Source organism: Arvicola amphibius, chromosome 4 (genome assembly GCF_903992535.2).
Source record: "Arvicola amphibius chromosome 4, mArvAmp1.2, whole genome shotgun sequence".
NCBI classification, from domain to species: Eukaryota; Metazoa; Chordata; class Mammalia; order Rodentia; family Cricetidae; genus Arvicola; species Arvicola amphibius.
The window spans coordinates 102,354,042-102,376,696 of NC_052050.1; the positions used below are offsets into that span (position 1 = coordinate 102,354,042).

The window sequence follows — 22,655 nt, forward strand, 5'->3', positions numbered from 1 at the left end:
TTCTGGAAATGGAAGATATGGGTAAATGATAAGGAAACACAAATGCAAGCATAAACAACAGAATATAAGAGATGGGAGAGAGAATCTCAGGTGTTGAAGATATGATAGAGGAAACAGATTCATGAGTCAAAGAAAATGTTAAATCTAAGAAGAGCTTAACACAAAGTATCCATGGAAAGGCCAAACCTAAGAATAATAAGGATAGAATAAAGAGAAGTTGTCCAACTCAAAGGAACAGAAAATATATTTAACAAAATCATAGAAGAAAACTTGCCCAACCTAAAGAAGAACATGCCTATGGAAATATATAAAGCTTACAGAACATAAAAAAAAAAGTTCCTTGCCACATAATAACCAAAACACTAAACATACAGAACAAAGAAAAGCTATTAAGAGCTGCAAAGGAAAAAGGCCAAGTAACATACAAGGAATCAATGAGACAAAGAACTGGTTCTTTGGGAAAATCAACAAAATGACAAACTAACCAAAAGCAGAGAAAGAATATCCAAATTAACAAAATCAAAAACGAAAAGGGGGACATAACAACAGACACAGGAAATCCAGAGAATCATCACGTCATACTTCAAAAACTTGTACTCCACAAAATTGGAAAACAAAGGAAATGGAAATTTTTTTGGATAAATATCACTTAAATTTAAATCAAGACCAGATGAGCAAATTAAATAGACCTATAACTGCTAAAGAAATAGAAACAGTCATCAAAAGTCTCTCAACCAAAAAAAAGCCAGAATCAGATGGTTTCAGCGCAGAATTCTACAGGATTTTCAAAGAAGAGCTAATATCAGTACTTCTCAGATTGTCCTACACAATAGAATTAGAAGGAACATTGGCAAACTCTTTTTATAACACTACAGTTACCCTGATACCTAAACAACACAAAGATACTAAGAAAGAGAGTTACAGATCAGTTCCACACATGAACATTAACGCAAAAATAATAAGATACTGGCCGCCTGTATCCAAGGAACAATTCCAAGAACACATCAGAAAAATCATCCACCATGACCAAGAGGCTTCATCCCAGAGATGCAGGGGTGGTTCAACATACAAAAATCTGTCAATCCATCATATAAACAAACTGAAAGATAAAACCACATGATCATCTCATTAGATGCAGAAAAAAAGCCTTTGACAAAATTCAATATCCTTTCATGATAAGTCTTGGAGAGAGCAGGAATAGATGGAACATACCTAAACGTAATAAAGGCAATATATAGCAAGCCAACATCAAACTAAATGGAGAGAAACAGCGATCCCACTGAAGAGGTTGTCCACTCTCTCCATATCTATTCAATATAGTTCTTGAGGTCCTAGCTAGAGCAATAAAACAACAAAAGAAGATCAAAGGGATATAAATCAGAAAAGAAGTCCAACTCACTATTTGCTGATGATATGATAGTTTACATAAGTAACCTCAGAAATTCTACCAGGGAACTCCTACAATTCATAAACGCCTTCATTAATGAAGCAGAATATAAGATTAACGGGGGGGGGGAGGGTGCTGGAGAGATGGCTCAGTGGTTAAGAGCTCCAGCACTTCCAAAGGTCCTGAGTTCAATTCCCAGCAACCACATGGTGGCTCACAACCTCTTCAGGCCTGCAGGCATACTTGCAGGCAAAATACTGTATACATAGTAAATAAATAAATCTTAAAAAAATTTAGTAATGACCCTGAGAGTAAACTGCAAGTTTTCATAAATAAAAGCCACTAAGATTACTTTTACCACGATAAAAATCAATAGGCAAATGAAATATATCTTATAAAGGCGCAAAGGTCTAAATAAAAATCATAACATTTAAAAAGAGAAAAGAAAAAAAAGAATCAGTAACCGTCCTTTATACAAATGATAAACGGGCTAAGAAAGAAATCAGAAAAACATCACCCTTCACAGTAGCCACAAATAATATAAAATATCTTGGGGTACTTCTAACCAAAGAAGTGAAAGACCTATATGACAAGAACTTAAGTCTTTGAAGGAATGAGGAAGACACCTGAAAATGGAAAGATCTCCCATACTCTTAGATAGTTAGGATCACGATAGGAAAAAGGGCAGCTCTTACAGGGTCACCACCAATTCCACTGCTGCTCACAACTGGTAAATCAGGAAAACTAAATGCATTTCTCTCCTTAAGTTTGTAATACAGTTCACAGCATGGGCTTTCAGTACTCTGAGTTCCCAGGAAAGGCTTCAGTAGCAGGAAAGGCGACAGGAGCTGTAGGTGCTGGCGAATTGAAGTCTGTTCCAGAATCTCAAAGATTCATCTTATACTTCTGTTGCTCTAGAACCTCTTCTGGTACCAAAATCTGTATTATTCAGGGTTCTCTAGAGGAACAGAATTCTGTGTATAGAAAGGGATTTATTGGAATGATTTCTACACAATAACTCTATGTGTGGACAGTCCAAGAACCCAGTAGTTAGTTGCTCAGTCATTGAGGTTGAGTGTCTTGATTGATCTTCAGTAGACACCGGAATCCCAAGGAAGTATGCTCTAAAGGCAGCGAAGAAATGGACTTTGCCATCTTGAGTGAGGGTAAGCAGGCAGAGAGCAAAAGCTCCCATCTTGCATTCCAAAGGTTTGGAATGCTGTCTTTAAAAAAAATATATTTTTAATTAGTCTGTGTGTGAGAGAGAGAGAATGTGAGGGCAGGTACCTGCAGAAGCCACATGTGTCAGATTCTCTGGAGCCACAGTTAAAACAGTTGAGCTAAACAGTATGCATGCTGGGAGCCAAACTCAGGTCCTCTGAACTAGCAGGAAGTACTGTGAACTACTAAGCATTCTTCCGGCCTGTGATTTCACTTTTTAGACTTTATAGCTTGCTCTACATTTTCTTTGAATTTTTTCTTGAGATGTTGGAAATCAAACTCAGAATCTCTGACATGCCGTACAAATGCCTTAACACAATGGTGCCACCAACCCAGGAAATGGTTTTATTTTTCTTTTAGAAACAGGTTCTTCTGTCAGACTCCTGGGCTCAGATGACCTTCTATCTGCAGCCTCCAACAGAATACTGCAGGTGTGTGCCACCATACCCAGCTTTTAGGAAATACTGTAATATTTTTATTACAGTAACAATCTTATTACAGCCAAGCCTCAAGCAGGAGCTCATCCCCTCTTGATCACCAGCCATCAACAGTGATTAGAAGATAGCACACTGCTTCATAAAAGTTGAGCATCAAAACTAATCCCAGCCCAGCACAGTGGGAGTTGTATGAAACAGACCAAGACTTTCAGCTCTTACCAAACTACAGCTCCACAGGCTTACACTCCCGAGTTCCTGAATGGAGGAAGAAAGCAAACATGAGGCTTTATCACTTGGCTTCCACTACCTCCTGCAGAAGTTGAATGCCGTTGTTCATTACTGAAAGTGAACTTCATTTCCGTGGGCAAACGAACATTTCAAGACCAGCCTGTCAGTGGCACTTGGGTGAGTCCTTTCCACATAAAAGCGAGGGGTAGAAGAGGTATTTCAGGTGGTACTCTGTCCCAGCGAGGCAGTATGCGAGCTCCTCATCACACTTGCACAGGACTTGTTGGCATTTGTTCTCTGCGGGTCCTGGAAGAAGTAGGGAAACTGAGGTTAGAGCAGACACCGAGAATAAATGCCAGGTAAGTCAGTAAAGTTGGAGGCAGAACGCTTTTGTGATACCTTATAGCTTTGCAGTAGCCCTCCATGGACAAGACCACTCCAGGAGGCCAATGACAGCCAGCTTCTACAAGAAAGGAACTTAGCTTGTCAAATGGACAAGCTTCTGGCTCCTCTTCTGTGTCAATATTACCCTGTTTCACTTAGGAATCCTTTCAAATAAGACTGACTGCCTGGCAACTATCAGGCCTGGATTTGCAGTTCCTGCTCTTAGCTCTGTGACCTTGTCTGACCTTTATGTCAAACAGGAGCACTGCTGAGGGCATAGCTAATTGGTAGACTACTTGCCAAGTTTGAATGAAGCCCTGGGTTCTGTTCCTACCACCAACCAAAAAAGTAAAATGTAAGTAAATAGAACAAGATCATTCTTTACTTTGTATGACTATCACACATCCAGGGTGAGATAGGCTGTTACACATTCCATCCCAGGGCTGGGGGTGCCCTGAGCTGGCAGTATGCCTGCTTAGCACACAACACTCTAGGCTCTATCTCCAGGACTGAAACTGGCATGGTAGCACACTCCCGTAGTCCCAGCACTTGGGAGGTGGAGGCAGAAAGAGCTGAAGGTCAAGGAGATCCTTGACTACCTAGTAAATTTGAAGCCAGGCTGGCCTGCATGAGACCCTGACTCAAAAATTAAAAATTAGCTGGGTGGTAGTGGCACTTGCCTTTAATTCTAGCACAAGGGAGGCAGAGGTAGGTGAATCTCTGAGTTCAAGGCCAGCCTAGTCTATAGAGCTAGCTATAGGACAGCCAGAGCGGTTACATAAAGAAACCCTGTCTTGAAAAGCAAAATTAATAAATAAAAGCTAAGACTGGAGAGATGGCTCAACAATTTAGAGCACTTGCTGCTTTTCTGTTTTTTAATATTTATTTATTTATTATGTATACAATATTCTGTCTGTGTATATGCCTGCAGACCAGAAGAGGACACCAGATCCCATTACAGATGGTTGTGAGCCACCATGTGGTTGCTGGGAATTGAACTCAGGACCTTTGGAAGAACAGGCAGTGCTTTTAACTTCTGAGCCATCTCTCCAGCCCCCGACTTGCTTCTTTTCTAAAGGACCCACGTAAGTTCCCAGCACCCAGGCTCAACTCTCAGCACCCACATGACAGCTCACAACTGTCTGTAACTCCAGTTCTAGGGAATCGGATACCTTCACTCAAACATACATGCAGGCAAAATACCAATGCACATGTGGAAAAAAGAGAACGTATTAACTAACTAGGTGTTAAGTGATTAATTAAACAAATTAGTTAAATTGAGAACATTCACAATGTTAGTATTTAAATTCCATATTTCCATCACCCCAAGAGAAACTCTGTGACCTTTAACAGTCACTCCTCGTCCCATCTCTTCTGTCTGCAGAGATTTACTGTTGCAGACAAAGGGGTCACCTGCTTCCTGTCACTCTGCTTCATGGTCTCAGGTTTACTGTGTCCATGTTATAACAGATGGCACTTCAGATGGGGGCCAGAGGGATGGCGCAGAGGTTAAGAGCACTTGTTCTAACAAAGGACCTGGGTTTGATTCCCAGTACCCATTGCTTCACAAGTCTCTAACTCTGTCTCAGTATCTGAAGCCCTCTTCTGACGTCTGTGGGCACCAGGCACAGCAATACATGGAAGCAAAACACCTATACATATAAAAATAAAATCTTTTTTTTTAAGCATATAGAGGCTAGCAAAAAGGCTCTACCAGTAGAGGCGCTGGCTCCCAAGCCTGACAACCTGAGCCTGACTTCCGGGAGCCACACGTGGAAGAGGAGAACTGACTCCTGCAAGTGTCCTTTGAGACACACGCTATGGTGTGTGCATTCGCAGTCACAAAAGAGAGAGGAAAGAGCAGGAGAGACAATGTTGAGAGAATAAACTGGATCCCTATATTATTCCCAGTGCTCATAGAAACCAACAGCTTTTCTTTCCAAATTTCTCATTTCTGAAATTGTTTTATTATTTATTTATTTATTTATTTTTGTATGTGTGTGCATATGTGTCACAGGGTGATCGTGGAGGTCACGGGACAACTTACAGAAATCAGTTCTTCCCGCTCACCATGTGGGTTCTGAGAATTAAACTCAGGTTGTCTGGCTGGGAGGCCAGCACATTTAGCCCCCGAGACATCCTGCCAGCCCACAGTTAGGTCTTACTATCCCTTTTCACTGACCACAAACATGAGGCTCAACGGGATTCCATAGCCAAGGTCACAGACCTGGGAAGGAGTCACCCAGGATTCCAGCCTAGGAAAAGTCTTCTCCTGGGCAAGAAAGGCTTTCAAAAGTAGGACAGATTCCTCTCTCCGTGGCCTGAGATCCAGAGGAATCTCACTGTTGAGATAAATCCAAGAGCCGGGCCACTGGTGCACACGTGTAACCCCAGCAATCCAGACCCGAGATAGAAGTTTGGAAAGCTCAAGGCCAGTCAGGCTGTGCTATGCTGTGAAACAATTATCTCAAAAATAAATAATGTTTAAAGGAAAAAGAAAATAGCTCCCATGGGTTTGTTAGACTTAAAACCTGAGCCAAACAATGGTGGCGCACACCTTTAACCCCGGCTCGGGAGGCAGAAGCAGGGGATTGCTGTGAGTTCAAAGCCAGCCTGGTTTACAGAGTGAGTTCTCAGGACAGCAGGGTTACACAGAGAAACCCTGTCTCAAAAAACCAAAGAAAAAAAGAAAAAGAAAATAAATAAATTAATTAAAGCCTGCTAGTAAATATTATCATAGGCTGAAAAATTTTAAATATGTTTGTCAGGCCCATAAATGGAAAATGGGCCAAACTTATAATCAAATAAACAACTATGTTCAGAATATCTCAACAGAATAACAGAATATTTTTGTTGAAAACGTTTAACAGGTACCTTGGATCTTTCTGTGTGACTCAGGGGAAAGAGCTCTGAAAACAAACACAGACCAACAGCAGACATAGTGGTGACATTTCATGGTCACCATGCCCACGCAGGCAGTAACTGAGGATAGCATGCCATTGAAGGGGAGGGTAGGAAAGCTATGAGATCCATTTCCCCACAAAGTCTTACTTCACCTCTTTGCCCATGCTAGTAGTTCAGGGACAGGTCACTTCTTACCCTGGGCCTCAGTTTCCCCAACACAAAATGAACAAGACATAGTTCGGTTGTAGTACAGTGCTTGCCTTGCATGTACTAAGCATGGACAGAGGGATGTAATGTTTCCACAGCGATTAACTTTACTGTTTAAAATAATTATTTTAGGCCTGGTTCAAGATGGCTCAGTGGTTAAGAGCTGCTCTTCCAGAGGTCCTGAGTTCAATTCTCAGCAAGCAGGGAGCCACACTGCAGGTGAGAGATAGAGACATGGATAGGCAAGTCATGTAGAGTGAGGTTGGATATTTAGTGGGTTCTAGAGGAGAAGGGGAGAAGAGGAGAGAGAGAGAGAGAGAGAGAGAGAGAGAGAGAGAGAGAGAGAGAGAGAGAGAGAGAGAGAGAGAGAGAGAGAGAGAGAGAAGTGGGGAGAGACAGAAGCTGCTTCTTCAAGAGGGAGATGGAAAAGGAAAAGACTCAGGCTGGAAGCTGAAGATCAGCTTGCCTGGGTGGTGGTGGGGGGGGGGGGGACGGTGCTGGCTTGTCTCTTAAAGGGACAGAGCAGATCATTATAGCATCAGCAAAATGAAAAATGTTTTGCTGTTACCATGAAAAGGAGAACAACCCACAGAACAGAAGCAGCAACCACAAGAAGGGTTGAGAATTTAAAATATTAAAAAAAAGACAATCCTATTGAAAGTTGTACACAAGGGGATGCAGTAAAGAAACTGCCAAAATAACTGCTCCATTGGGGGAAGGTTTTTGAAATTGTGGATAAGAGAAAGAAAATATCCAGAAGCATCTGGAATAAGAGTCCAGAGAAGATAGTTTAAAAACAACAAACCTGGACATGGCTAGGTTTGTCTGCGAGGAAGGTGAGAGCAGGAGAAAAAATGGAGATAGCAAAAGAAAAAACAGTGGAAAATAGAAGAGAGAGAATGGAGGGGGTAGAAGGAGATGAGTAACTGCTAGGAGAGAAGGTGAAGCAGCCTAGGAGTTTAGGGAAGGTGAAGAGGTGAGAAGGGCCGGGATGCTAGATAGGTGCTTGTGAATAGGGGCTGTAGAAGCCTGGAAGCTAACAAGGGCTTTGATGTACTGATAGCTACCAGAGGCGAGAGAAGTGACTACTTTTGGTGGACAGAAAACCTGTTTTACAAGTTCCTGAGGAATGCTGGCTTTTACCTAACCACTAGAAATCCTCCTGTGGTTCAGCTTTAGGTAGATGGGCCAACCCTGTTATTTCTGGATATATGGACTGTCTGAGACCTGTGTGAAGTTCTCAAATGAGCATGGCTCCAAATGATACAAAAACATTCAAGAAGCACGTGAAAACATAGTGCTGATGATTTAGTAGAAAAAAATTAAATGAAGCTGGGCAGTGGTGGTGTGTGCCTTTAATCCCAGCACTCAGGAGGCAGAGGCAGGCGAACTCTGTGAGTTCGAGGACAACCTGGGCTACAAGAGCTAGTTCCAGGACAGGCTCCAAAGCTACAGAAGAAACCCTGTCTCGAAAAACCAAAAAAAAAAAAAAAAAAAACCAGCAACAAAAACAACCAAAAATTAAAAAGAATAAGAAAGGAAGGAAAGAAAGAAGAAAAGAGAACAAGAAAAATCACAAGGCTAAACAAAAACTAGATCCTTATTATATTCATTTTGAACTCATGTTTGGGTGTGAACACAGAGGAGGTCAGGGGTCAACTCGCTAGAGTCAGTTTTCTCCTTCCACTGTGTGCGTCCTGAGAGCAAGGTGTGGGAGTCCATGAGAGAGTTGTGAGGGAGGGAGGGAGACATGATGAAATTAGAGAGTTGGGAGGAGGGAAGACATGATGAAATTAGAGAGTTGGGAGGGAGGGAGGGAGGGAGACATGAAATTAGAGAGTTGGGAGGGAGGGAGACATGATGAAATTAGAAGCTGAAGAATTAAAAATAAAATTTCTTTTAAAAAAATGATAATTTTTTCAGTGTGGTCATGGAATCCAGGGCCTTAACATTCTGAACTACCTGCCTCCGCAGCCCAGCTAAAGCAATGAAATTTGGGACTGGAGAGATGGTTCAGTGGTTCAGAGAACCTCCTGTTTTTCCAAGGACTTAAGCTTGGCTCCTAGACTCATATCGAGTGGCTCTAGCTTCTGGGAAGTCCAATGTGAGCACTGCGTGCAGACACAAACACCCACACATAGACACATCATAACTGAAATAATAATAACTATTATTTAAAGAAGTGAAATTTGTATTGTGTTTATTCTCATTTAAAAGAAAAAAGGAACCAGGCAATGGTGGCGCACACCTTTAATCCCAGCTCTCAGGAGGCAGAGGCAGCTGGAGCTCTGTGAGTTTGAGGCCAGCCTGGTCTACAGAGCAAGTTCCAGGTCAGCCAAGGATACACAAAGAAACCCTGTCTCGAAAAAACAAAAAAAGAAAAAGGAGGGAATTAGGGCTGTGTGGCTCAGTGGAGAGCATGTTTGAGGCTCAGATCTAATCCCTAGTGCTGTCAAAAATAGAAAAGAACAGGGAGAAGCCTGGTGCCTGCTTCGATTGCAGCTCTTCGGAGAACTGGATCTCAGAGCCCAACTCTGTCCCCACCCACAGTCTGTCTGTATGGTTACACATCTGAAAGAAAACTATAAATGGAAGGACACCACTGAGCCCAGTGCTGGTGCCCTCCTGATGGCCCAGTGCCTTAAGGTACACACCTCACTTCCCCCTAGCTGGAGCTCGTGTGTAATCCTAACCGCTGCTAACCGCTGGCAGGCTGAAGCAGGGGAAAGGAAGCGCCTCAGCCAGTTGTAGAGCACCAATCAAGGAAGGCCTGGGTTCTGTCCTCAGCACCAGGGACAAAAGGACAGTTATGTAGTCTCACCAGCTCCACAGTCCATGTTTTTTATTGAAGTTTCTTTTTGTTTGTTTGTTTGGTTTAGTTTTGTTGTTACTGTTGTTTTAGACAGGCCCTCAAATGTCATCCTTCCTCAGGTCAGAGATATTCTACGGTTTGGATACATCATGAGCATGTCTACCAGTCCCCTCCTGATGGACTCTAAGTGTCTTTTCTTTCCTTCTTTTTGTCCAGACAATGGAGAAATATGTGCGTGTGTGTTTCAAGTGTGAAAAGTCACTTCTTAGGTAATACTATGTGGTCTATGGAGAGCTGGAAGCAGTGATACCTTACTATGAGAGCACAGAAGCCATTTGGATCTTTCAGGATGCCCAGGGGCACTCACCACACTGGATGCGGTGGTCAATGCATTTCCACACATAGCGGTCTATTTTGGGACTGCAGCCAGCTTCCTGAGCTCGAGAGTAGCAGCAGTCATGATGCTGGCAGCACCTGGGGTACAGAACAGGCAGACCAATAGGTGAATGAAAGAGGGAACTCTCTCGGCCTTCCCACCTGAGCAGGGCTGGGCTAGCAAAGATCCTCAAGGAGCAAGTGTCCTGCAATGGACATGCTGCCCCTAATAGTACCAGTCCTGGGGAAGAAGTCTACCAGCCTTACTCCTTACCTGGGCCTTCTCCCACCTGCCTCCTTGTAACTCTGAGCTTCCCTTCCTTCCTGGGTCCAGGTTGCGCCTTTTTTCTGGACGCCCCAATGGCATCTTGGCCCCAGGCACCAGATTCTACCCAGAAGTGGTCATGCCTCCTTCTCTCTCAGGCTAGGATCACACCCTGTCATAAACACCATTTCTCCTCCCTCCAAGCAGGTTAATCCTATAAACCTCATACCATTTGTCCAAAAGACTGGAACTCTGTGGAACCCTGTCATTGCCTTTCCTCACAGTGTCCTCCAGAACCAGCTAGCCTGCCATGTGATAGAGCTTCAGTAAACATCTGCCTTTGCACCTGTCAACACTCAGCTCCAACCCTGCTCTCCAATGTGCTGAAAGAGGCAGATCAGCTACCTAACAGCCAGAAGGGACCTGGAGGTCCAGAGGAGGTGACAGCCTCAGCTAAGCTTCAGGGGAGGCTTCCTGGATGTGGGAATTGCAGAGACACCTCTGAAGATGGTGTGGGAACCCAGACAGCCAGAGTTTAGGGATTCATAGCTGTCATCAGATGCACCCAAGCTTCAGGGGCAACTTGCAATGTTTCTCTCTCCAGCTAGGGAGGAGGTAGCTGCACTCTACACTGAGTGGTTGGTTAGTTAGCTTTGTGGCAATGGGCTCGTGTCTGAGTCTCTGGGAACACAGGGGCCTGCAGTACCAAGTGGAAATGAGCACCGTGCTTCTTCCTGAGCAGAGCTAGAATGTCCGAGAAAGAGCTTGGCTCTCAGTTTGCATGGAACAGGCCTTTCACAGAGTATACCCTCTGCTCTGTGCTGGCCCAGATAAGCAATTTAACAGTTCTGTAGCTTGGTTTCCGTATCTGTGAAATGGATTGTTAAAGATTCTCAGAGATCTGCAGGCTATACAGTCATCTAGCTTTATGTTACTGGATGATTATGGTTATGAATGCCAGATGATGTCATCAGCACACAGCCAGGGCAAAGGTTAGCTGGTACCAAGATGTCCCCCAACTGATCCCAGAACCCAGGAAATCCTCTGTATGTAGGGTAGTGCTAGATTCTGGGATCTTCCTGGGTCAAACCTGACTTCAGTTTGGGGTTTTTCCTTTTAGGCCTTAGCTTCCCTAAGAGTTGGGGGATCTTGTACTTTGGGCCCCAGTGGACACTCACCAGTCAATGGCATCACGTGGCTCTCCATGGCCACCCAGGCCACAATAACAGCCATAGTTCACGTAGGCCATCGGTGATCGAGGACCAACACAATCCAAGGTCCCTGCCAGTTCCAGGATCCCACGCTTGTACAAATGTGACCTTCTGGTTGCTGAGGGGTAAACAGCGTTCATAAGTTCAAGGTCAGAGTTCCCTATCCACAGTGAAAGGCACTAGCCTAAGAAGGACTTAGGTGTTTCCACTTGTCTGGGTCTGATCCCACTCTCTAGGTGTGTGCCCTTGGACAAATCACAGCTCTCTCTGTGCTTTAATTTTCTTGTTTGCACAGTGCAGGATAAAGTGGCACCAACTCTCAGAATAACATTAGGCACAGTACCCTGCCCATTACAAACTCAACTCCAGCCCAGACCTTTAAGACAGTGTGAGTGGAAGGATGAGCTGTAGCCCATTGTACAGGAGAGATCACACTACCAGGCCTCTGCATGAGCTGGTCTCTTCCTGTTCTCACTGCTCTGCCCGTCAGCTTCAGATGCAATCAGACTGTGAGCTGGGTGGGAAATAGTTATCCTGCTGGTTGTTCTAGCGCGTGTTTGTCATGAGAGATAACCGAATAGCAGCATCCTTACACAAAAGAGAGCTCACTGGGATTCCAAGTCTCTGAGCTTCTCTATTCTTGCCCAGGACTCCGGCTTAGGACTCTATTTATCAACTTTAATTTTCACCTCAAGGTCAGCTTCCTTCCTTAGCCTGAGTCCAGCCATTTCTCTGGGTTCTGGTGCACCTCTGGTAGCACTCAACAGGTATGCTAGGAAACCCTGGTGATGGGAGATTGACTTGGGAAAGTGGCCTCCGCGCTCCCACAGCCCACAGCCTGGAGCTAAGGCTCCAGCTCACACACTGGTGTGTCTTCGTCTGTGTGGAGTGAGAGCAAGGAAGGAGGACTACAGAATGGCAAGCCTGGGGGACCCTGGCAGCAGAGCAGGACCAAACTCCAAGTCTGCTTGCTGAGTGTTTGCGCCCACCCCTCCTCTCCTACCCAATTCCAGGATGGGAGACAGTGTAGCCTGGCCCTGGGCTGCTGTGCCTCTCATCTGTCACTTAGAACATGTTCCCATCATAATGACTTATTTAAAGGCTCCGCGCTGGACTTAAATCCAATTATGTTTTCTCTCAAGTACCACACTAGAGACTGGGAGGGGGTTCTCAAGGTGGCTCAGACCAGAAGAAAACTGAGTTTAGAGAAACTGGGGTTCTAACTCGGGTGATAGAGTGCTCATCTGGCATAAGCTGGGTTCCATCCCAGCATCGCATAAAGAAGACATGGTAGCCTATGCCTGTAATCCCCAGCACTTCAAGGTGGAGGCAGGAAGATCAGAAGTGGAGGTTGTACTTGGCTAGATAGGAGTTGAAGCCAGCCTAGGCCACACTTTCCTTTTTGGATGATAAGCCTGTCCTCTTCCAATTGCTCTGAGCCTTCCATGGGTCCCATGGATTTGGGGTAAAGCTCTCAGCTCCACTGTACCCCAAGTCCCAAGCCTTCTGACCTCTCCAGAGCCATCGATCCCTCTAGTCAGGCCCATTCTACTCCTGCTCCTGCCTGCTGGTCAGCCAGCTCACCACAGCCCCACTCTACAAGTGGCCCATGCTGTGCCTGTCATGGGAGTGCCCCTCTAGCTTGGGTGCCCTTCCAGAAAAGGCCTCTGACTCACACAGCTCTGGACACCTTGGCACACAGAAAGGCTTCCAGGAAAGCTTTGCTGACCTCCGGAACCACCAAGACCAGGTGAGACACTCCTAGCCTAGCTGCTCCCAACTGTTCCCTGAAACCATCTGCACAGCTCCTCTTAACCGTTCTGCTATCACAGAGGCTGGAACAGCCCATGAAGGGTCTGGATGAGGGACAGTCAGCAGCACCGGGTTTGGAACCAGAGAAAACACTCCCTTTGTGCCAACATAGGTGGGGCAGGTCAGGCTAGGGTCTGTTTGCTCTGTCTACCTGTGGGCAGCCTCCACTGGCAGTACCAGGATCCACAGACTCCATGCTGGTATACACCCAGTGTTGGTCGTCCTGGGTACCCCTGAGCTGCTTTACCCAGCGGGTGCTGCTTGGAGCAACTGTGGCATCTGCAATGTTGATCTGGGCGATGTTTGTCTGGAACCAAAGCTTCACACCTGCACCTCAGTACACAGGTAAGGCCAGGGCTGGCCCTGTACCTGCATGTCTTACTATACCCCCAGATTAGAGAGTCAACAAGAGAAGCCTCTCTAAAGGGGGTTTCCTTACCCACCCACAGAAGTCTAAATTCTGTCTTTGATCCTTCCACCCAAAGGGTCCTGCCTGGAAGTCTTACCTCGGACCCCACAGGCAAGAGAAGTGATTGCCAGTTCAGAGGGCTCAGGACCAGGGGTTGGGAGCTCCAGGCTGCTGGAGAGGACTGCAGTGACTGTGGGGATTGCGGAGGGAGGACTCTCATACCCACCCACCCCTGAATTCCTGAATGGATGCCTGAGTGCAGGGCCCTGGAAGGACTCAGAGACAGGACTCCTGAGCATCTGGGAAGCCTGCGTGGGCTTCTGAAGAAAGAACTAGTGATTTTAAGGCTCTGGGTGTTGAAAGAACCTGTTGAGTTGGGGGCTGTGAGAAAAAAAAATGAGAAGGTATAGAATCTGACCTAGGCTGGAGGAAGCCAGACCTCACTCACCCTCGCTGAGTCGGGGTCCGGGTCCAAGCAGGAACAGCAGCAGAAGCAGTAGCAGCAGCATCGTTGGCCGGTACACGTAGGAGGGTGACAGGTGGGGGATGACCAGAAGGGCTAGGATACTCACCAATCCTGCCGACCCTCACCTCCAACCCCGCCCCCTACCTCACTTTTCTCCGTGGGGCGGAGTTAAACAGGAGTGGTCATCTGGAGCCTTGGGGAGTGTCTATCCCTGACTTTTGCAGATTGGTCCCCAAAAGGCATCCAGTCACCAAACGGAGTGCTAAGGCCAAAGGGGTCAAGCTGGGGGATGCCTCCATGGAGTAAGGTGCTGTGTTGATTTTAAAGAGTTCGGGCAATGCTAATTTACTCTAGCATTTCACAATGCAGGCAAACGTGCTTCTGTGGGGCAGTTGCAATTAACACTCTATAGTCTCCTCACCGATACCACCACGAAGTGAGAAACAGAGGTAATCAAAGGTTGCCCCCCAGTCATGCAGCTACTTCTGGAAAAAAAAAAAAAAAAAAGATAGGGCTGGAGCCCTGGTGGTGGTAAACTGGGAAGCTGGCAGAAGGCTGTGGGGAATTCTGAACCAACCTGGACTACACTATAAGATCTTGGAGAGGAGGTGAGGAGGAGGAAGACATGAGTTAAGAGGGCAAAAGACCACACCAGCATCACACCGGACTATTCCATGCAAGTCTGCCTCCAGCTTCTCATGTGTTGGATAGTTTCCTTTTGAGGAAAGGGTATAAGCAAGAAGGTGGATGCTCTAGACTGAAAAGAAATAATAATTAAACACATTGCTTTCTGCCCCTGATGCTAACGCTACTCAATTAGGCACCTTTCCCCTTCCTGTAACTCACTTTGTAGACCAGGCTGTCCACCATTTTTTTTGTTATTTGGGTTTTTTTTTAACCTGATCTGAGTGGAACCTTGGGAAACATACCACATCTTATGAACAATTCAAGTAAAGATAAGAATTATTTCCAGCAAAGAAGTCTCCCTGGCTTTGAAGATTCACAATACATGCTTGCTTTCTTTCTTTCTTTCTTTCTTTGGGCTTTTGTTTCTTTGAGACATGGTTTTTCTGTGTAGCTCTGGCTGTCCTGGAACTCGCTTTATGGACCAGAGTGGCCTCGAACTCACAGAGATCCACCTGCCTCTCCCTCCAAAGTGCTGGGATTAAAGGCGTGTGTCGTCACCACCCAGCACAACACAGGTTTTAGCCTTGGCCCCCAGCCAAGTCACTGTCACAGAAAGATCCTGAGGATCTACAGCAGCCAGAGGGCTGGTGGGATGGCTCTGTGGGACCACACAAGTCTTAAGCCCTGGAACCCTTGTGAAGATGAAAGGAGGGAACCGACTCTACAGAGCTGTCCTGCGACCTCATACATACACACTATAATAACACATTTTTAAAATGCTAAGAATTAAAAGTAGGGGAACCATGACTAGAATTCATCATCCATAGTATCCAACCTCTCTTTGCCCCTACTATGATAATTCACAGGGAACAGGCTTCATCCCTTCTCTATCCATAGATAATGATCTCCCTACTGTATGTAGTGTGAGTGTCCGGCCACAGTCTGGTCTCGTGCTTCTTGTGTGGCCATCACTGATCTACCTGGTCCTTGGTCACCATTCAGTAGAACCTTTCTCATATGGTACAGATGGGATTTCAGATGCTCCAAGTCTTTGAATTATAGAAAATGAACAGCAACCTCATGCACAGCACCAGTGGGAGAGCACAAGGGCTCCCATGGCCCCAACACTCACAGCCACCTGCTCCAGGTGGGCATTGTTTCGAAACTGAAGTCCTGCCTGGAAGACACTAGACATTCGGAGCAGGGCTTCTGCACAGCTAACGTGGAGCATTTCAAGTACCATCATCCAGGGTGGTGCTCTCTTGGAAGGCTGAGGTAGTGGGATTGTTGTGAGGCTGAAGCCAGACTAGACTATATAGTGAGTTTGAAGCCAACCTGAGCTACTGAGTAAAAGCTTGTCTCAGAAAGCTGAGAGCCAGCAAGATGGTTCGGGGGTAAAGGGCACTTGCTGCCAAGCCTTAGGACCAGAATTCGATTCCAGGAACCTTATGCTTGAAGTAGAGAACCATCTCCCCACATGCATGTTCCATGTCCCACAGCTCCAGAAGAATCAAGTCAGGTGACATAGGCCTGCAGGCCCAGCTGCCTGGGAGGCTGGGCGTGGGGGGATGACAAGTTCAAGGACAATCCAGGCTATAGAGTGAGCTCAAGGCCAGCCTGAACAACTGACTTGCTTTCCCAACCCAGGAGTAAGGAGAGAGAGAGAGAGAGAGAGAGAGAGAGAGAGAGAGAGAGAGAGAGAGAGAGAGCACTTTGGATGTTTTTTTTCTTTGTTTTGTTTTATTTTTCGAGACAGGGTTCCTCTATAGCTTTGGAGCCTGTCCTGGAACTAGCTCTTGTAGCTCAGGCTGGCCTCGAACTCACAGAGATCTGCCTGCCTCTGCCTGCCTCTGCCTCCCGAGTGCTGGGATTAAAGGTGTGTGCCACCACTGCCTGGATGTTCTTACACAGTGTGTTTGAGTGAAGAGAGAAAAGGAGCACCCTTCAGTTCTCCCTTATCCATTCACTGAGCCTGCAGCATGGACCGACCACCATGTCCTGAAGGGCCAGTTCTGTCCTCAGATAGTCTCAGCAGACTTGGTGGACAGGCATGAAGACATAAAAGGAATGTGAAGATGTGAGCAAGGCAATGACAGAATAGCAAAGGATTTGGGTATCCAGGTCATGAACCTCTGGATCTCATACTGGGTGCCCTATCATTTCCCAAAAGCAGATCCTGGGTCCAGAATGCTGGACCAGGTGAATTATTTGTAAAGTGTGTAAGTGTGTTCAGGGAGCAGAGGGTGGAGCAGAAGGAGAGCATGAATGCACCAACAATTCTGGTTATGGTGTTCACAGCTGAGACTAAACACAAACAGATCTTCTAAGGATTCATCTAGAAACCTTATCCTAAGCATCCGTTCAGAGAACAAATGGAAGAAGCAGTTATTTAAGGCTCCTGCTTCTCTTTGGTTGAGTATTACTTGGTGGGGAACAAGGCAGAGAGGGAAGCTGATGAATCTAGTTAAAATGGTCAGAGCCAGGGCTGAAACTGGCTGAGATAGAAAGGACAAAACTTAGGGACAGAAATCATCTAATTTCTCACCCCCCCTCGGGACAGGAACTACCGTATTTATCATAGTGAAAGCACAGCTTAAGTTTTAGACTGTGCAGGCAAACAGGCGGTACCTTATTACCCCTACTAATGGCACAACTTAAGTATTTATTTATTTATTTATTTAAAATTTCCACCTCCTCCCATTTCCCTCCCACTCTTCCCACTCACTCCCTCTCCCCCCTCCCTCTCCAGTCTTAAGAGCAGTCAGGGTGCCCTGCCCTATGGGAAGTCCAAGCCCCCCCCCCATCCAGGTCTAGGAAGGTGTACATCCAAACAGACTAGGCTCCCAAAAAGCCAGTACATGCAGTAGAATCAAAACACAGTGCCATTATCATTGGCTTCTCAGTCAGCCCTTATTGTCAGCCACACTCAGAGAGTCCAGTTTGATCACATGCTTATTCAGTCCCAGTGCAGCTGGCCTTGGTGAGCTCCCATTAGATCAGTCACACCGTCTCCATGGGTGGACGCACCCCTCGTGGTCCTGACTTCCTTGATCATGTTCTCCCTCCTTCTGCTATTCATCTGGACCTTGGAAGCTCAGTCCAGTGCTCCAGTGTGGGTATCTGTCTCTATCTCCATCCATTGCCAGATGAAGGTTCTATGGTGATATGCAAGATATTCATTAGTGTGGCTATGGGAGAAGGCTAGTTCAGGCACCCTCTCCTCTGCTGCCCAAGGACCTAGTTGGGGACATCCCCTTGGACACCTGGGAACCCCTCTAGAGCCAAGTCTCTTGCCAACCCTAAAATAGCTCCTTTAATAAGATATCTTCTTCCCTGTGCCCATATCCACCCTTCCTCCATTGCAACCATCCCACTCACCCAAGCTCTCCTCAATCCTTCCCTATAACCTATGCTGGAGAGGATGTGGACTAAGGGGAACACTTATCCATTGCTGGTGGGAATGCAAACTTATACAACCACTTTGGAAATCAGTGTGGTGGTGTCTCAGGAAACTGGGGGTCAACCTACCTCAGGATCCAGCAATTCCACTCTTGGGAATATACCCAAGAGATGCCCAATCATACTACAAAAGCATTTGCTCAACTATGTTCATAGTAGCACTATTTGTAATAGCCAGAACCTGGAAACAACCTAGGTGCCCCTCAATAGAAGAATGGATAAAGAAGGTGTGGCAATATACACATTAGAGTTCTACTCAGCAGTAAAAAACAATGACACCTTGAATTTTGCATGCAAATGAATGGAAATAGAAAACACTTTACTGAGTGAGATAACCCAGACCCAAAAAGATGAATATAGTATGTACTCACTCATTAGTGGATTCTAGCCATAAACAAAGGACATTGAGCCTATAGTTTGTGATCCTAGAGAAGCTAAATAATAAGGTGAACCCAAAGAAAAACATAAATTTATCCTCCTGGAAATTGGAAGTAGACAAGATGGCTGGGCAAAACTTGGGAGCACGGGGGTGGGGGTGGAGTAGGGGAAAAGGAGGGTGGGGGGGAAAGGGGGTGGGGAGAGAAAAGGGAGAAGGGGAGGATTGGGAACAACTTAAGTTTTTAAGAGGCACTTAGCATCTTAAGAAGTGCTCCTGGACAGTAAAGAATTACAGATTCACAATAGGACAGATTCAGACATAAATGACCTCTAAATTGGTCACAGTGTTGAATAAACGTACATAGGCTTGGGAGAGAAAAGAAAAAGAGTATAAAGAGTCATAAAATAAAGTTAATGCCTTTTAAAAAAAAGGGTAAAGTCTTTAAAGAGACAGAGTATAGATAGTCATAGATTAAAAGGAGCAAAGAAAAATAAGCCACGTAAAAATGGAAAATTCACAGGGTTTGGATTCTGTATATTATTGTGTTTTCTTTGAATTTTTTGACTGTGAAGGAACTACCTCATTGTATATGCTGCTAAGCTAAACCAGCATGTTTATTATAAAGGTATCTTGATTTCAGAATTTGGGTCTAAGAACATGTTGCTTGGGAAAAGAGGTTCTTTTTTTTGTTTTCACAGAAGATGAGAACCTGTGGATTGCCTCCAGGCAAATGTGGTTTCATGGACCAAGACCTCCTGAAAGGTTGCCATAAACACCCTCAAAAACTTACTTTGCCCAACAGTTTACTGAGATGAACCTAGCACACAGAATACACCATAAAAGACCTAATTAACAGCACCCCCAGTCAACAGAAAGCAGTATGGAAAAACTACACCCATTTTCCCAAATATTGTCTATAAATGTTTATTTACATTTAAAGGGGAATACGATATAGATATGAATAATTTGCATTGGTATAGATCTTAGTTTATTGATATAAAATTAAAGGTCAGTTTTGTTATATGTATATTTCTGCTCTTGGTTAAGGTATTGTGATTTTATAGTTCATTTTAAAATGTAATATATATTTAAGAAATATAGGTTAATAGATAATCTATAATAGTCAAGTTTGTGTAGTCATGTTAGTTAGATTTTCTAGATGTATAGAGATACATTTCAGTTAAATAGGTATTCTTCAAATCTTTCAGAGACCTTCAGAATATGGCATTTAAAGTGTTATAAGAACTTAGGACTTTTCATGACAATGAGACACATCTGCTCCTTGCAGCACCAGCTACTGCAAGAGGAAGATGAGCATTGAAGAGGCTCCTTATGGGGTTTGCTAGCCATTTGGGCAAGTCCCAAGCTCTTTCCTGGACTGTTTCACTGGACATGCAGTACCCACAGAGAGGTGACTGCTAAACGGGAGATGGTCCTTTGGGGTTCCTGCTTTATGAAGGAATCTATGAGACATTCTGCTGCAGGACACAGAAGAAAGTGACTGAACTGTCTTTGAAATTTCCTGCTTCATAGAAGTCTGCTGGATACTATGAGCCTGTAGGCTGAAGATGGATGCCCCAATGATACTAAAAAACTTTGATTGACTGTCCAGGCAGAAAGATGTCTCTGCCAATTCTAGAGTTTTGGAAGTTGTTTACAATGCACTTCCTGTTTACTTAGGTAATATTATATCCTTTGATGGAGTTAAAGAATAGATCCGTAGGCCGGGCGGTGGTGACGCACACCTTTTAATCCCAGCACTCTGGAGGCAGAGGCAGGAGGATCTTTGTGAGTTCGAGGCCAGTCGGGTCTACAAGAGCTAGTTCCAGGACAGGTTCCAAAGCTACAGAGAAACCCTGTCTTGAACCCCCACAAAAGTATAGATAGATAGTTTTAATTATAGTTTTCCTCAGTTATGATAAAAGATAAAATAAATATATATATTGTAACTGTAATTCTTGTTTGATAACTGTTTTGTTATATGTAATTTTACTATGTTAAAGCCTTCCTTTTGTTTAAAAAGAAAAGGGGAAATGGTATAGGAGGTCCTTCTGTCTTTGTGTTGCTTTCATTGGTTAACAAAGAAATTGCTTTGGGCCCTTAATAGGGCAGAACTTAGGTAAGCAGAGAAGACAGAACTGAATTCCGGGAGGAGAAAAGCAGAGTCAGAGAGAAGCCATGGATCCTTCGCCTGAGATGGACACCAGTTAGAATCTCCGGTAAGCCACAGCCACATGACAATACACAGATTAATGGAGATGGGTTAAACTAATATGTAAGAGTTAGCCAATAAGAAGTTAGAGCTAATGGACAAGCACTATTTTAATTAATACAGTTTCTATGTGGTTATTTTGGGTGTAAGCTAGCTGGGCGGCCAGGACAAACAAGTGGGTCCTCACCCTCCAACATGGACCCATCTGCCCCTTCCCACACTTTTTGGAGGATCTAGTCTCCTGTACTATTGGTTCCATTCCACAGCTGGCAAGAGTCACAGACTCCCTTTATCCTGGCTTGGCTCAAGTTACACAGAGATGGGGACCCAGTTCCCAGAGGCTGTTCTTGTGCCCCCTTACCGCCCCTGCTGCAGCTCATTCTGTGGATAGACAGGGCTCTATCCCAGACCTGCTGCAGAGCTGGCCACTTCCACCACCTGGCAGGAGGTTGCTCGTGCAGGATGTACTGGTGAACAAGGTGACCAAGCAAAGTTGGATGTGATAAGGAAGCTGACCAATCCCTTTTTTTGAGGGGTGTGACCCCTCCGGGGCTCCAAATATTTTTAAAAGATCCGTGTTTGTTTGTTTTTACCCTCTTTGTTTTCCTGCGCTCCTTGCTGGAACCTTGGCTTTTGTAAGTTCCCTTTTCTTTCCTTTATTAAAGCTGAATATTATATATTAAAGCTAGTCTGGTTAATCATAATTGCCGATTGACCATACTCCTTCATAGATGTGCCTTTTCATTCCTTCTGGGAGGACTTCTTCCTCAAAGATTTTAGCCCTATCCATCCCTTAGTTAAGACTAAGACATGGGCTTTTTTTCTGTGCTTCCATGGCCTAGTGAGCAGGCTTGGCCTCAACATGCAGAATGACATGGGCGAATTCATAGACCTGTATGTGCTGTGGAAATACACCACAAGCAACCTCAACATTGGTCCCAAGGACTGTGCATCCATCCAAATGAATGTGGCTGAGGTTGACAGGGTCACAGGCCAGTTTAATGACCAGTTTAAAACCTACACTATCTGTGGGGCCATTCTCATGATGGGCAAGTCAGATGATACTATTCTCCAATTGGCTAAAGCTAATGGAATTGTCTCAAAGAATTTTTGACCAGAAGAGATCAGGGAATATTTGTCATAAATAAAAGTGAAAAAGTAAAACAGAAAAAAGGAAAAAAGACGAAGACATGGAACACATGGAGAGAACTGTCCACAGCTTACCCCAGTACCTTTCAGTTTGCTGGGACATGGTTCTTTGGGGAGTGGCTGGCAGAGTAAGGAAAGGTCACTGCAGGACATCCTCATCAGTCTCTTGTGGTTACTCATCCACTGTTCACCACCAGAAATGGTGCACTTAATGGGCCATCTTTTCATCAGACACTCCTTTGCCTGGAAGGCACAGGTGCTCAGTGTGTGTTTATTGACCTTATGAACAGAACCACCACCCGGGGCTAAATACAGGATATTTTCAACACCCTGCTGGCTCCCTCGGGCCCTATGCAGTAAATATTTCTGTCTTAATTACTGTTCTATTGCTATAAAGAAACACCATAACCAAAGCAACTGTTACAAAAGAAAGCACTTAACCAAGGGCTTGCTTACAGTTTCAGAGGATGAGTCCATGATCAACACAGTGGGAAGCAGACAGGCATGGTGCAGTAGGAGCAGCTGAGAGCTTTACATCCTGATTTGCAGGGGGAGAGAAAGAGAGAGACAGAGAGCAAGCAGACAGACGTTGGGCCTGTCATGGGCTTTTGAACCCTCAAAGCCCACCCTACTGACACACCTCTCCCCAAAAGGCCACACCTCCTAATCATTTCTAAACAATTCCACTAGTGACCAAAACATTCAAACAGG

At 45.1% G+C, this 22,655-nt stretch overlaps 2 protein-coding genes across 2 annotated transcripts; one reads left to right on the forward strand and one right to left on the reverse strand.

Annotated features, from left to right (window-relative positions):
• Positions 1–3,396: 3,396 nt before the first annotated feature.
• Positions 3,397–14,161, reverse strand: LOC119813715 (group 10 secretory phospholipase A2). The gene is made up of 4 exons (XM_038329126.1): positions 14,101–14,161; positions 11,399–11,549; positions 9,948–10,054; positions 3,397–3,579 (listed from the first exon to the last, which is right to left on the reverse strand). The coding sequence occupies exons 1-4, from the start codon at positions 14,159–14,161 to the stop codon at positions 3,437–3,439; spliced, it is 462 nt and encodes a 153-aa protein (XP_038185054.1). The 3' UTR covers positions 3,397–3,436.
• Positions 14,162–21,657: 7,496 nt separating this feature from the next.
• On the forward strand, positions 21,658–21,910 carry LOC119813713 (40S ribosomal protein S21-like). Its single transcript, XM_038329124.1, has one exon. It carries the CDS (start codon positions 21,658–21,660, stop codon positions 21,907–21,909), a length of 252 nt encoding a protein of 83 aa, XP_038185052.1. The 3' UTR covers position 21,910.
• Positions 21,911–22,655: the final 745 nt, after the last annotated feature.

Coding starts and splice junctions, on each gene's coding strand:
- LOC119813713 (XM_038329124.1), top strand. CDS start 21,658: ATGCAGAATGACATGGGCGAATTCATAGACCTGTATGTGCTGTGGAAA.
- LOC119813715 (XM_038329126.1), bottom strand. CDS start 14,161: ATGCTGCTGCTACTGCTTCTGCTGCTGTTCCTGCTTGGACCCGGACCC. Junction 11,550..14,100: donor CGGACCCCGACTCAGCGAGG/GTGAGTGAGGTC, acceptor TTTACCCCTCAG/CAACCAGAAGGTCACATTTG. Junction 10,055..11,398: donor CCACGTGATGCCATTGACTG/GTGAGTGTCCAC, acceptor TCTGTACCCCAG/GTGCTGCCAGCATCATGACT.